Raw genomic sequence first — 12,239 nt, forward strand, 5'->3', positions numbered from 1 at the left:
CGCGAAAAAGTTCGATGGCGCTCGCTCTCCGAGTCATGTATCGCGCACGTCAGGAATATCTTCACTTTCGGTTTGAACCGAAAACTCCTACAAAATTCTTCTGTTGGATGCACTTGTTTGGATGTTGTCAATTTAATGTACTACATGATCACTAGAGCGCGCGTGACATCAGCCATGATCCTTTCTCGTTGACGCTCAGCTGCGGTTTCGATTACTTATATATTAAAATCGTGTAATTAGTAGCGTGTCGCGTTGATGTGGAGAAATGAAACTATAACCTAACCTGAATCAATCATAGCCGGGGTGTCCACGGTCGGCTTGTCAAATCCGTGACAATTATAATTCAACGCGACGTTATATTTTTGCAATTCACACAATTGTATTCTCGCTTTGAAGAACAAAATAACACTGCGCTTTTAAAAATTTTTGCGTACTTCGAGTGACGAAAGTTTACGCGACTTGAGTTCTCACTTTGAATATATATATTTTGTCGACAAGTGTAAATTTCTAACCTCAAAGGTATAAAGTTTTACAAAAGTAAAATTCTTGTCGATTGTATTGTTATATTCGCTAATTTAATGTCTTAATATTTAATGTTCCTTCCTAATATTTAATCTTTTTTTTTTTCTTTTTAGGCTTGCCGTCTTCATTATTAACCGAGAAAAAAGTGCTGGAAGGATATATATTGCTTCACATTATGACAGAGGAAGGAAAAGGAACTGAGGTAACGCACATGCCACACCATGTGCAGCAAAGATTATGTCAAACCCGATCGCCTTACAGACAAGGAAAAAGATTGACTGCAGTCAAGGTAGCATTGGGGGCTTGTATCCTACTCTAAAATCAAATTTCTATTCTATTTGCCTCATTAGAATTAATATCTCTTGTATTATATTAGATTAAGAAAGTATTTAATTTACCTATTATTAATTATATGTGTATATGTGTGTAATTGCAATAATAATTACTTTGGTTTTAAGAGAACAAATTTTTCAGCTTTACTTTTATGGAAACACACTAAGATTTGTTATTAATACAACATATATACATATACATATATGTTGTAGATATATACATATATATATATATATTTACAACATATTTTATTGTTATTATTATCAACTGGTAGGAAACGTACAATAATTATATTTTTCCAGCAATTTATATATTAACTTCAAGCATGTTATTGAATATTGATTTATGAATATATTATGATAATTTTTAATACTTTAAGCTTTAAATTGTGAAAGAGAATTTCAAGAATATTACATTAATAAATGATTATACGTGTTGTCCGCAATATTTCCTTGACGTAGTAGCTCTGTGTAACAGGTTTATACAATTAACGATGAATCACAGCATTTGCTAATATGTGGAGTACCAAAAGTGCGATTAGGTGAAGAAGTGGGAAAACTTGTTTATCCTTATGGAAATGTGAAAGCAATCCAGTTGGTGACTGAATATCCCTCAGAGGAATTTACAGAAACATATCATGTGCATTATGCACGTATTCAGAGCGCAAGGTATATATTTCTCTGTCAAGGAAACAATGTTTAGCAAACCACTAATATTTTTTATATATTTTTATATATTACATTTAATATATTTTTGAATTATTCTCTGTATAGGGTAGCAAAACGATTGATTGATAACAAAAATTTTTTTGGAGGGGTCCTGCATGTTTTTTACGTTCCTGAGTTAGAAACTCTGGCAGAAACAAAAGCAAAACTTATACAACGCCGTAAAGATGTAGCGATACAGATAAAAAGAAATCTTAAGCAAGACTTAACAAACCCAGCAAAATTTATTCCAAAGTATGTTTTATCAATAATATTACATGTGTATACAGTAAAAATAATATGTAATAATATATGTACAAAGTAAATATTGTGTAAATTTTTTAATCTGATAAATAAGTACATTATTTTAGATATATATGAATATATTACAGCATGCATAGTCTCAAATTAATATTAAATATGTAATTGTAGAGAACAATATCATAGAAAAAAGAAAAATCCTGCTTTGCCCCTCACTGAAGAACGACTCAAATATTGCTATCCTGGAGAAACATTGTCATCTATTTGTAATGGAATACCTCAGAACATAGATCCACGACCTGTGCTTGAACCTCGTTTACCGATAAACTGTAATTTTAATAGCAGCATTGCATCTGGATCAAAATCATTATCAGCACCATATCAACCGACTGAAGCAGTGATGCAGACAGGGATTCAGAGGCCAAACAGAAATCCAAAATTAAACGTGCAAAAAAGGAAAAATTATAAAGGCCAATATGTCGACGATAATGCAAAAGTTAAAATTTTTCGTCCGCGATTGATAGATACCAGAAATATCGCGAAATCAAGTTCCGTTGAGAAAACAAATGTGTTTTGTAACGTAAAGAAAGTAGAGAGCGGAATTACTGTGAAATTATTGGAAACGTCTGATACTGCAAAGAAGAAGATTGTTATAAAAGATCCAAAGTATATATTCCCAATATATTTGCATATAGGATATCTCAAACTTTAACTTTAAAATATAATAAAAATTTAAATTGGCTTCAACTGACATTTTCATACTATAAAATAACATGACAGTACTCTCTTGAGATATTCTATATATTTTGTACATTATAAGTTTTTTGTTCTGTGTATCATCTTAAATCTTATATTATTTTAATCTGGTCTTCAAATGTATTTTCAGTGTAACGCATTTAATACAATCCAGCAAAGATCTTCAATATTCGATTCAAGCGGCGAAATCTCAAATTCGTGCAGCGATGCAGAAACACGACATTTAAATAAACACTTAAACATCTTTTACAAACTGAATTATTTATAAATGTAAATTTGGAATATAGATTTTTATATTTTATAATTATTTATTTATTTCAAAATGAATATATATGACATAAACCCATTACTTGCAATTGTGATAACATTTAAAATAAGTTCAATTTTACTGTTTTCTTCCTATTCTATTTTTTATTCTAAAATAAATTAGAACTGATTTAAATGTCATTTTATCTCTCTCTCACTTAAATAAGAACTGTAGCATTTGGATCCCAATGATGTCCAGTTTTACTCTTTGCATTGTACATCTTATATGGTGGTGTATTCTCTTGTTGTGTAGATACAGTCTTATTTCTTGATAAGTATTGTGGCGAGTTTATTCTTTGTACTTGATCATTATTAGATCGATTGCCAAAAGGTGTCCGATTCTAAAGAAAGAAAACTACTTATTAATATTTATAAACATAACATAACTTTATGCACATGTATCTATATAATTTCATAATATCATAAATTACCTTAAGCATTTCAGTTACAGGCATTTTGTTCTCAGGATTGAAAATCTTTTTTTCATTTAAAGGAACTATAGCATCTATTTTCGTACTCTTCTTTCTTTCTGCAATATTTCCCTTTTTCTGACAATCCCCTTCTGTCTTTATTGGTTTTGGTAAAGTACTAATCATGGCACATTCATCAAACATTATAATTATATCTTCTCTAGGAGCTTTTTTTTGCAATAACTTTTCTACAATGTTTTCCTTCTCCTTCTTACCTGTAATATTTTCCTCTGATGATACTGAATCATGCCATACTTCAATTTTATTGTCATCCTTTATATGCATTGTTTTCATATCATGTTCAATATCTTTGCAATTATCCTTTTTATCTATATCGTCTTTGTTTTTTTCCTTGTCAGTCGCAATTGTCTGTTCGCTTGATATCAATGATTTTTCCTTCTCATTTTTACATTTCGGGTTCTTAATAACTGTAACTTCCTCCTCGCTTTCAATAACACTTGAATCAGAATCAGATTTTTTGGATGTGCAGAGTATATGTGATTCATCCTGTGTCTCCATATCTAACGTTTCCGAGGTTTCCGAAGCTGTATCAGATAACAATTGTATTTTTGGAATATTAAGTGATGTACTGGTTTCTCGATGTGAGTTTGTCGGATCGTAAATATCGGATTCATAACTGCCTTTGCGACTCAAAGTTTCTTTCGATCGCGCCTTTATTAACGCAAGAGACTTCGGCATTAAAATAGGCGTTCTATCGAAGTCTGCAGCTGGAGATCTAGGATCTAATCCTAAAATTGTGTAACGTTCCTTATCAATTGGCGTAATAGATTTTAGACCTTCTACAATATTAATATTTGGCGTTAAATAATCTTGTGCTCCATCCTGTAACAGATATATAGTATGGATAAAAAGTTTTTTACCCTGAAAAGTAATCGGATTTGCTTATAAAATTAACAATTTATACACACAATAGACATGAAAATATTTGCTTTGCATATTAAAAAATTAAATTGCAAATTAATAGTATTATTGGGTATACAAATATAATGTATTATGTAAATATTAAATAACACATACAGATTCTGATCCTTGATCACTATCTATTAATTTTGGTATAGCACATTTTTTCGGTGTTAAAGGTGGCATTACTACATCCATATCAGTTTCAAGATATTTTTTTTTCTGTAAATATTCTGGAATTGCAGTAAGTGCTCTTTTGGTTGCTGTAACTGGGGTGCATTTCACCTATTTAAGTAATGATATATATTAAACTTTTTTGTTAACATTAAAGCTGTATATACATATATAACATAAAAGATTTTCCCTTATTCTATTAGCTAGAAACTTACCTCAATTGGAGTTCTTGAGATTTCTACTGAAATTGAACGTGGATCACACAGCACCCTTTTATTAGGTAATGTTGGTGTGCACATATTGCTATCTTGCGTAACTGCCTGTTGCATAAATATATTATATATATATGTTTTTAGAGCATAAAATTAAATATATAATATTACCTCAATGGGAGTTCTTAAGATTCATGCTGAAACTGAACGTGGATCACACAGCATCTTTTTTTGGGATAACGTTGGTGTACACATACTGCTATCTGTAGCCGCTTGTTGCTTAACACCTTGTAGCTCATTGTTTTCTTTTTGGCTTTCATTAGTGTGAAACAACTTGGTCATGTAATTACCCATTATATATCTAAACAGGTAACCAATACGTTATGAGAAAGTTCTACTTCTCTCTTGCAAGAAAAAAAAAATCAAGTAAACAAGAACAAAGATCCGTTTTATGATATAATAAACAGAAATTGTGTACAATAATAAAATTGATTCACAAAAAAATTTATAAATATGCAAAATTATAAACAAAATATAGTTTCAAATAAATGTTTATGTCTAAATTATACAGAGACGTAATAGACACGTGAGTACAATGACAGAGTACGAATTCAAATGTCTTGGTTTTTGATGATTAAACTTATTTTAAACTTTAATCTTGTGTTCTTAATAATTACTTTCATCTAATGTTATTTATTATTCTATTAAAATAAGCCATATAGCGATACGTACTTATATAAATTGCACAACTCACAGGGAGTAAGACAAAATCGGACGTTTACAAATTTGTAACCAACGGATTTTAAATCGCTGTTTACTTTCAAAATTAAAATGATGATAACGTTTGAATGATGCCAACCGCGATGGAGATGCAAAAATCAAGCGCTGCCAACGTAAAGCATAATAAAATGAACCAATCACGCGCCTAGTAAGAAATTGTACCCAAAATACCCGTAAAATAGCGTCTAACTGACCAATCAGGACAAAAGGAGCAAAGATTCCTTTTATTTGATTGGTCAATTCAATGCTACATAGGATTTCGGAACACAATTTTCGAGTTTGCTTACAACGCCATTGAGAGGCGTTGTTTTCTGGACCATGAGATAAATGATGAATATTTCCGACATGCGATTTTAGATTTCGGATCTCCCATTTTTTGGAGGTTAAAAATATAAGCATTTGTGAATGAAGGATTTTAGAAGATAGAGCTGCCTTCTTCCTTCTCTAATCTAATCTATTTACGTTCTTTGACCCTCCTGAAGGGTCGAGATATTTTTCATTTCCAACCTTTGTATACACATATAGAGGCGCGTAAAGCGAGGATCGGGATCGAAATCGAGCCCACTACTCTGTCACTTTTACGCAGTCGCCTCATCACAATACATACATTTATATTGCTCTAAAAAATTTGTCACAAGGAAATAACGTGGAATTTTATCCACAATTGACGGTAAAACTGCAGAAGAGCATCTGTCATAACATGCTGAAAATTTTCAAGTGTTTTAAATGTGATTCGAGCTTCGATCGTCCTTCCCAATTGGATTATCATTATCGGAGTAAACATCTGGGAGAAAGATCTCACATATGCCAAATATGCGAAAAAGGTTTCTTTCGTAAGGCAGATTTGCGTATGCACTTGAACATTCATCTTGGTACGAATTTTTATATTTGCGAGGTCTGTGGAAGAAAGTTCAATCATATATCGAATCTTATAAGGCACTGTAGAATACATACAGGTAAAGTATCGAATGTCTAATATATAATAAAAATATAGATTTTTTTTACATTGGAATATATATAAAGTAAAAAATAAAATTAATTTGCTCAAGATATACAAGTATGAAAATACGATATCTCTAAGAACTTAGTAATATTTTTATTTATGTCATATGCAGGAATTAAGCCATATGTATGTCCAATTTGTGATAAGCGTTTCACGCAAATTTCTTCACTAGCAAAACACAAACAAATACATATACCAAAGGACTTTATACAGCAGTATTGTAATCCTAGTCTTATTAACAATAAATCAAAAACCAAGGATTGTGCATTGAATAAGAACAAGGTAACAATTCATTATTTTTATTGATTTCATTTCTATTTATATTATCACAGTAAAAAGTTTTAAGTATTGCTATAAAGCAATAATTGATTGTTAAACATCAATGCTGTTGCAAAATCTTGCCAAAGAAGTTTTGATTGTGTTTTCTGTTAAAAAGTCTTAAAATAAAAAGTTATTCCAGTAACATTATATTATCAAAATGTTATAGCTGTAAGAAAACTATGATTAAATTTATAACTTTTCAATGCTGATTAAATATATAACATTTAGATACGTTTGAGATTTATATATTTTCTTATTTTGAATTTTTCAGACAATAAATGATGACATACAAAATAAAAATCATGAGACATTTTGTATAGAACAAAAATGTTTCAACCAGAATACTGCTAGAGTTTCAGATATACAACAAAATGAGATAATTTTCGAGAAACACAACACTGATATTGGAAATAAAGCATGTTTATCCTTGGGGACTGTTGTTCATGTTGCATCTAAGCAGGTAAGTACTTGATACTTTAGATTTAATTATTGTAAAATATGGATAAATACATCTGATATAAATTGTATGAAAAGTTTGAAGGAAGTAATTTAACAGAAAATGAGAGTACAAATTATAATTATTGCAGGACCATTGTGCTGAGATTGAAGAAAGACTTAAATCCATTAACTTACCCATGAATAAAATTGTTGTCTCAAATTCTCCTCGAGATAGAGCATATAATGAACAAATACAATCCAAAGACATAGCTTATCAATTTTCTAAAAACAATTGTACCTTTCTATCTCAAGATAGAGAACCAAATGCTGAATTGGCCATTCATAATGATGAAAATATTTTGAGATTAAATGGCTCAGACACATATACAATCCAAGAAACTTGTAAAGAGAATTCCACAAATGATGTAAAGAATTCATCAAATGTGGAAACAAATCTGCAAATCTGTAATTTCAGTGAAGTTTTAACAAACAAAAAATTTCTACCCAAACATATATGCAAAGAAATTATCAGTGAAAATAGAAAAAGCAATAAATTATTAAATGATGATAATCAATTGTACTTGGAATTTTCTGATTCGGGAATATTGAAATTAAATGAATCGCGGTATTGTCATAACACAGATTTTGTCAACGTAAATGTTAATCATACAGAGAAATCCCAAAATTCTGAAAGTATTGCTGCTAATAACGTATTATACACTCCTGTTGCTAACGATGATCGAAACAATTTATTGCAGCGCAATGAAGAGATTCTCAATAACTTGAATAATGCAGCGTTAAATAATGAAGAACCAACGTTGCGTTTAGTACAGACAGAGACTGGTGAGCAATTTTATGAATATGTAATAAATAATTTAGTGGAAAAAATGCAAAACGTTTCATGCGGAAAGAATTTTGAAAATACAACAGAGGAAACTGCAAATGCTTTCGAAGATTGTGAAAAAATAAATTCAGATTTGAGAGAAAGTAATAAAAAGAATAATCACATAGAACATCAACAAAGTTTGGAAGCTCTTACTATAAATAATGAATTTAATTACGCGCAGCTTGAATCTCATGGGGGGGAAAAGAATTTCTCTGTGCTATGTCATGGCGAACATTTCCAACAAAATTCACAACAGGCCTACAATTTTGAGAATTTGGAATTATTGGAGTCGCATACGGATTTTGACAAATATGTCGAAACAGGCTTTGAAACGTTTGAAAGACTAAATTACGAAAAATTTGAGAGATTTTTAGAATTGGAAGTTGCCGATATCGGTGTAGAATTTTCAACATACAAAGAACCTTCGATGATACGTTTAATCCAAAATGATGGTGAACAGCTATTGGAACTATTGCAGGATTCTCAAATTATCGAACAAGAAAATCAAAATTTCATACAAGCTAATAATCTCAATAAAGACTGTTCAAACGTTTTGCAAGATAGTAATAAAATAATTCATTGTTCCAAAAGTAAATCAGACTTTTTCACATATGTCGAAAATAATATGCCATTAGAAGAAAATATTAATAGCAATCAAGCCATGGAGAATAATGACAGGTGTGTGGACAGTGGTATAGAGCATTTGTATAGAGACATAATTACCAATGAAAGTATAAGTAATGAGAATTGTAGTGGAACATCAGAAGAACCAAAAAAGCTGAAAATCACTTTGAAAAGATTTCATTGCTCCGTATGCAATAAAACATTCTCGACGGCCTACAATTACAAGCAGCATATCGGCATACACTTTACAGATCAACAAAAATTTCATTGTAAGGACTGTGGAATGTCGTTTGCATGGAAATCTACTCTGAACAAGCATATTGTGAACAATCATAGCTTGGATGGGCCGCAAAAGTTCGTTTGCGAGATTTGCCCGAAAGTCTACAGCACTTTGTCACAAGTAAATGTAAGTCATTCAATATATATATAATTCATCATCCTTTTTATCCTATATCATAAAGGTAATTAACAATTTGTTTTACATAGGAGCATGTAAAGAGGGATCATTTAAAGCAACGCGATCATGTTTGCCTGACCTGTGGCAAGACTTTTTTCAAGAGATTTGACCTGAAAATTCACAGTAGAACACATACGAACGAACGTCCGTATGTATGTAACATCTGCAGCAAGAGCTTTCATCATCAGAGCCATTTTATTCGTCACAAGCGCATACATACAGGTATTAAACCATACGCTTGTGTATATTGTCCAAAGAGATTCACGCAAATGAGTTCGTTGAAGATGCACCAACAGAAGCATGAGGTCTGTATGGATTTCACGGATTATCAGATCGATGAGGATGGTCCTATTGCACTGGCGACATTATGAGATAAAGGCAAGTCATTATGAGAGATAAATGTCTCATTTAGATGTAATATTAGCAATAACACAGTATGTATTACAATTTCTATTTTACCATTGTTATAATCTCATGTTGATATTTTTTTAATTAAAACCATGTGAAAAAAATACCTATATTTATTTATTTACATCGAGTGAATTTATAATATAGAGATACATTATATATATACATTCTTGTATATATTAAATTATTTTAGAATCAAGTCGCGGAATCAAGGATTTTTGGTTTCACGAATGGATAAAATAATTTAAAACGGCATAATGTGAAAAAAAAATAGAAATTAAAAATTAAACATAGCTGTATAAATACAATCGAACGATATCACGCGAATCGATATATGCTTTTCTTGAGCAATCGAATCCGATAGCGAGAAGAATATTTGCACATTTGGCATCCCTGCTGTGCGAGGGAAGGTGGGGGAAAGGCATGCCGTTTACGAAAACGACATAGAATGAAATAAAACCGCGACCGGGGCTCGTCGAAAGAGAGGTGTCGTTGTTCCGACCGTGCGGTATTTTAGGCGATATTCGAAACTAAATTCAACTCGACTTTAAAAGCGATCGATCGCGGGCGTATCCGTTGTTGATGGCACTATGATCGATACCGTTCGCACGCATCGCAACGGCCCATGGACGTAAATTTATGATCTCGATGAAGTTGATCTCTCGTTAACGGAGTGACACAAAACAACGATACACTTCTACGGAAGATTTCCGAGTGTTCTCTAGTGATTGTGATCTCCGAGGGAGAGAAAGGTAAAGAGAGTCGCGCATCCCTCGTGATTATTATTATTATCATCGCCGCTAATAAAAACGCGTCTAATATTACGACGTGACTCACACGCACACGCCGTCACGCTCGTGAAACGTGCGAGGATCCTCCGCGTGTCGCGAAATCATCACCGCGATCTTCACACGCGAACGAGTATCGTCCCTTCGGCGATCGCGAGATAAATAACACGCACGCATTCTTCGGGGTATCGTAGTCAGATAGCTATTAACTCTCGTCACCCAGGTAACCTCGCAGATTGCCGACTCAGCGATCCAACAATTGTATGATACACAAATTTAATTGGCGACCCTAACCTCACTTAACTGCGATAACTCGCTCGGTCGCGCTATCTCTCTCTCTCTCTCTCTCTCTTTCTCTATCTCCGTCTCGCTCGTTCTCTCTCTCTTCTCTGTCTCTGTCTCGGGCACGGGGAGATGTCAGTTTAACGCCGACGAGAGAAAAGTCCAGTTACATACGTTGCTCTCGCGACTGCACCCGATTATTTCAATATAGTGCTTAATTAATTCGCTTGATAATTACGTACGTAAGAGCGTTAAGAGCTTAATCATCTCGTCTACGGGATACTCTCGTTACCTTGGTCCCGTGTCCCGTGCCTGTATCAATAACTCGAATCCCTGTACTAATTTTGCGTCTTGCATTTCCATTATTCCACACTTCTTCTCGCACTTCCGCGATATCGTTCCTCGAAACGACAATAGTTTTTTTTTTTTTTTTTATCACGCGTATCGAGTGATGATGCATTGATTTGTAAAAGGCTAATGTGTATTATATTTATATTAATTATATGCGCGTATTAGTATATAATTGTGTTTCTGTGTTTACATAATGATTATATTACAAATATCGCTTTGTTTTTCTCTCTTAAAATGTCTGTTTTGTCGTTTTTTTTTTTCCGCCTTCTGCAGGTCTATTTATTTTTCTACAATATGTACACTCGTCTCACAATTTGACTTCTTATTTTATTGCGATCTTGTATAACGAGATATTGTTTTTGTTAATTTCCGATTCCAACTGTAATTTCTGTGGCAACTATTGACAGATTTAATGGAATTTAAATCGATGATATTAGCATGTTAATATAAAACTCGTAAATGACTCATATGAATTTTTTAGATCAATTATTCAAACACAATATATTTTACACTTTTTTATGCGCTTGTAAGATTTTATGTATAAACAAATCAACTCTTTATAATATAAATACATATATAAAATATAAAAATTATTAAAATATAAATGAAGAAATAAATATTCATAAATGAAGAATATTGCATATTTAAATAAAAAATTGTTAACTTTTGTATTTCAGCAGACAGAGGGATGCCACGTAGCAAGCGTAGAGGACCTTCTAGCACAAATCATACTCCTATTGATATGTCAGTAGCTGGCGCACACGAAGACAGTTTACCTAGGCATCCTTCGAAACGATTAAGACATACCTCTAGGTAGGTTTGAGACTGTGTACCTCTTATATGAAAGTATTAATACTTATTATTATTCATTGAATATATAGAGTTACTTGTATACAATATAATTGCACGTATTGATTGTACACTCGTCTCACAATTTGACTTCTTATTTTATTGCGATCTTGTATAACGAGATATTGTTTTTGTTAATTTCCGATTCCAACTGTAATTTCTGTGGCAACTATTGACAGATTTAATGGAATTTAAATCGATGATATTAGCATGTTAATATAAAACTCGTAAATGACTCATATGAATTTTTTAGATCAATTATTCAAACACAATATATTTTACACTTTTTTATGCGCTTGTAAGATTTTATGTATAAACAAATCAACTCTTTATAATATAAATACATATATAAAATATAAAAATTATTAAAATATAAATGAAGAAATAAATATT

At 31.9% G+C, this 12,239-nt stretch overlaps 3 protein-coding genes across 4 annotated transcripts; 2 read left to right on the plus strand and 1 right to left on the minus strand.

The window, feature by feature from the left end:
• Nucleotides 1-133: 133 nt before the first annotated feature.
• LOC115245612 (RNA-binding protein 48) lies at nt 134-3,019 on the plus strand. Its single transcript, XM_029824023.1, has 6 exons — nt 134-519; nt 636-811; nt 1,333-1,523; nt 1,629-1,814; nt 1,992-2,486; nt 2,707-3,019. Exons 2-6 carry the CDS (start codon nt 698-700, stop codon nt 2,801-2,803), a joined length of 1,083 nt encoding a protein of 360 aa, XP_029679883.1. The 5' UTR covers nt 134-519; nt 636-697; the 3' UTR covers nt 2,804-3,019.
• Nucleotides 3,020-3,040: 21 nt separating this feature from the next.
• On the minus strand, nt 3,041-5,484 carry LOC115245611. 2 transcript variants are annotated; one of them, XM_029824021.1, is made up of 6 exons: nt 5,392-5,484; nt 4,831-5,020; nt 4,663-4,767; nt 4,391-4,558; nt 3,314-4,195; nt 3,041-3,223 (listed from the first exon to the last, which is right to left on the minus strand). In XM_029824021.1, exons 3-6 carry the CDS (start codon nt 4,744-4,746, stop codon nt 3,041-3,043), a joined length of 1,317 nt encoding a protein of 438 aa, XP_029679881.1. In that variant the 5' UTR covers nt 4,747-4,767; nt 4,831-5,020; nt 5,392-5,484. The 2 variants fall into 2 exon arrangements, with proteins under 2 accessions (XP_029679881.1, XP_029679882.1); XM_029824022.1 differs by lacking the exon at nt 3,041-3,223 and having other exon boundaries at nt 3,318-3,470; nt 3,568-4,195.
• Nucleotides 5,485-5,699: 215 nt separating this feature from the next.
• LOC115245608 (zinc finger protein 33A-like) lies at nt 5,700-11,871 on the plus strand. Its single transcript, XM_029824016.1, has 6 exons — nt 5,700-6,395; nt 6,555-6,724; nt 7,035-7,223; nt 7,351-9,117; nt 9,198-9,546; nt 11,678-11,871. The coding sequence occupies exons 1-5, from the start codon at nt 6,140-6,142 to the stop codon at nt 9,537-9,539; spliced, it is 2,724 nt and encodes a 907-aa protein (XP_029679876.1). The 5' UTR covers nt 5,700-6,139; the 3' UTR covers nt 9,540-9,546; nt 11,678-11,871.
• The last annotated feature ends 368 nt before the right edge of the window (nt 11,872-12,239 follow it).

Source organism: Formica exsecta, unplaced genomic scaffold, assembly GCF_003651465.1.
Source record: "Formica exsecta isolate Colony F162 unplaced genomic scaffold, ASM365146v1 scaffold122, whole genome shotgun sequence".
In the NCBI taxonomy this organism is placed as follows: Eukaryota; Metazoa; Arthropoda; class Insecta; order Hymenoptera; family Formicidae; genus Formica; species Formica exsecta.

Bases quoted from the DNA above. Each gene is read 5' to 3' on its own strand.
- LOC115245612 (XM_029824023.1), top strand. From the start codon at position 698: ATGACAGAGGAAGGAAAAGGAACTGAGGTAACGCACATGCCACACCAT. The intron at 812-1,332 runs GTAGCATTGGGG...TCTGTGTAACAG, and splicing joins AAAGATTGACTGCAGTCAAG to GTTTATACAATTAACGATGA. The intron at 1,815-1,991 runs GTATGTTTTATC...ATGTAATTGTAG, and splicing joins CCAGCAAAATTTATTCCAAA to AGAACAATATCATAGAAAAA.
- LOC115245608 (XM_029824016.1), top strand. From the start codon at position 6,140: ATGCTGAAAATTTTCAAGTGTTTTAAATGTGATTCGAGCTTCGATCGT. The intron at 7,224-7,350 runs GTAAGTACTTGA...TAATTATTGCAG, and splicing joins TTCATGTTGCATCTAAGCAG to GACCATTGTGCTGAGATTGA. The intron at 9,118-9,197 runs GTAAGTCATTCA...TGTTTTACATAG, and splicing joins GCACTTTGTCACAAGTAAAT to GAGCATGTAAAGAGGGATCA.
- LOC115245611 (XM_029824021.1), bottom strand. From the start codon at position 4,746: ATGTGCACACCAACATTACCTAATAAAAGGGTGCTGTGTGATCCACGT. The intron at 4,196-4,390 runs GTATGTGTTATT...TATCTGTTACAG, and splicing joins GTGATCAAGGATCAGAATCT to GATGGAGCACAAGATTATTT. The intron at 3,224-3,313 runs GTAATTTATGAT...TTCTTTCTTTAG, and splicing joins CTGTAACTGAAATGCTTAAG to AATCGGACACCTTTTGGCAA.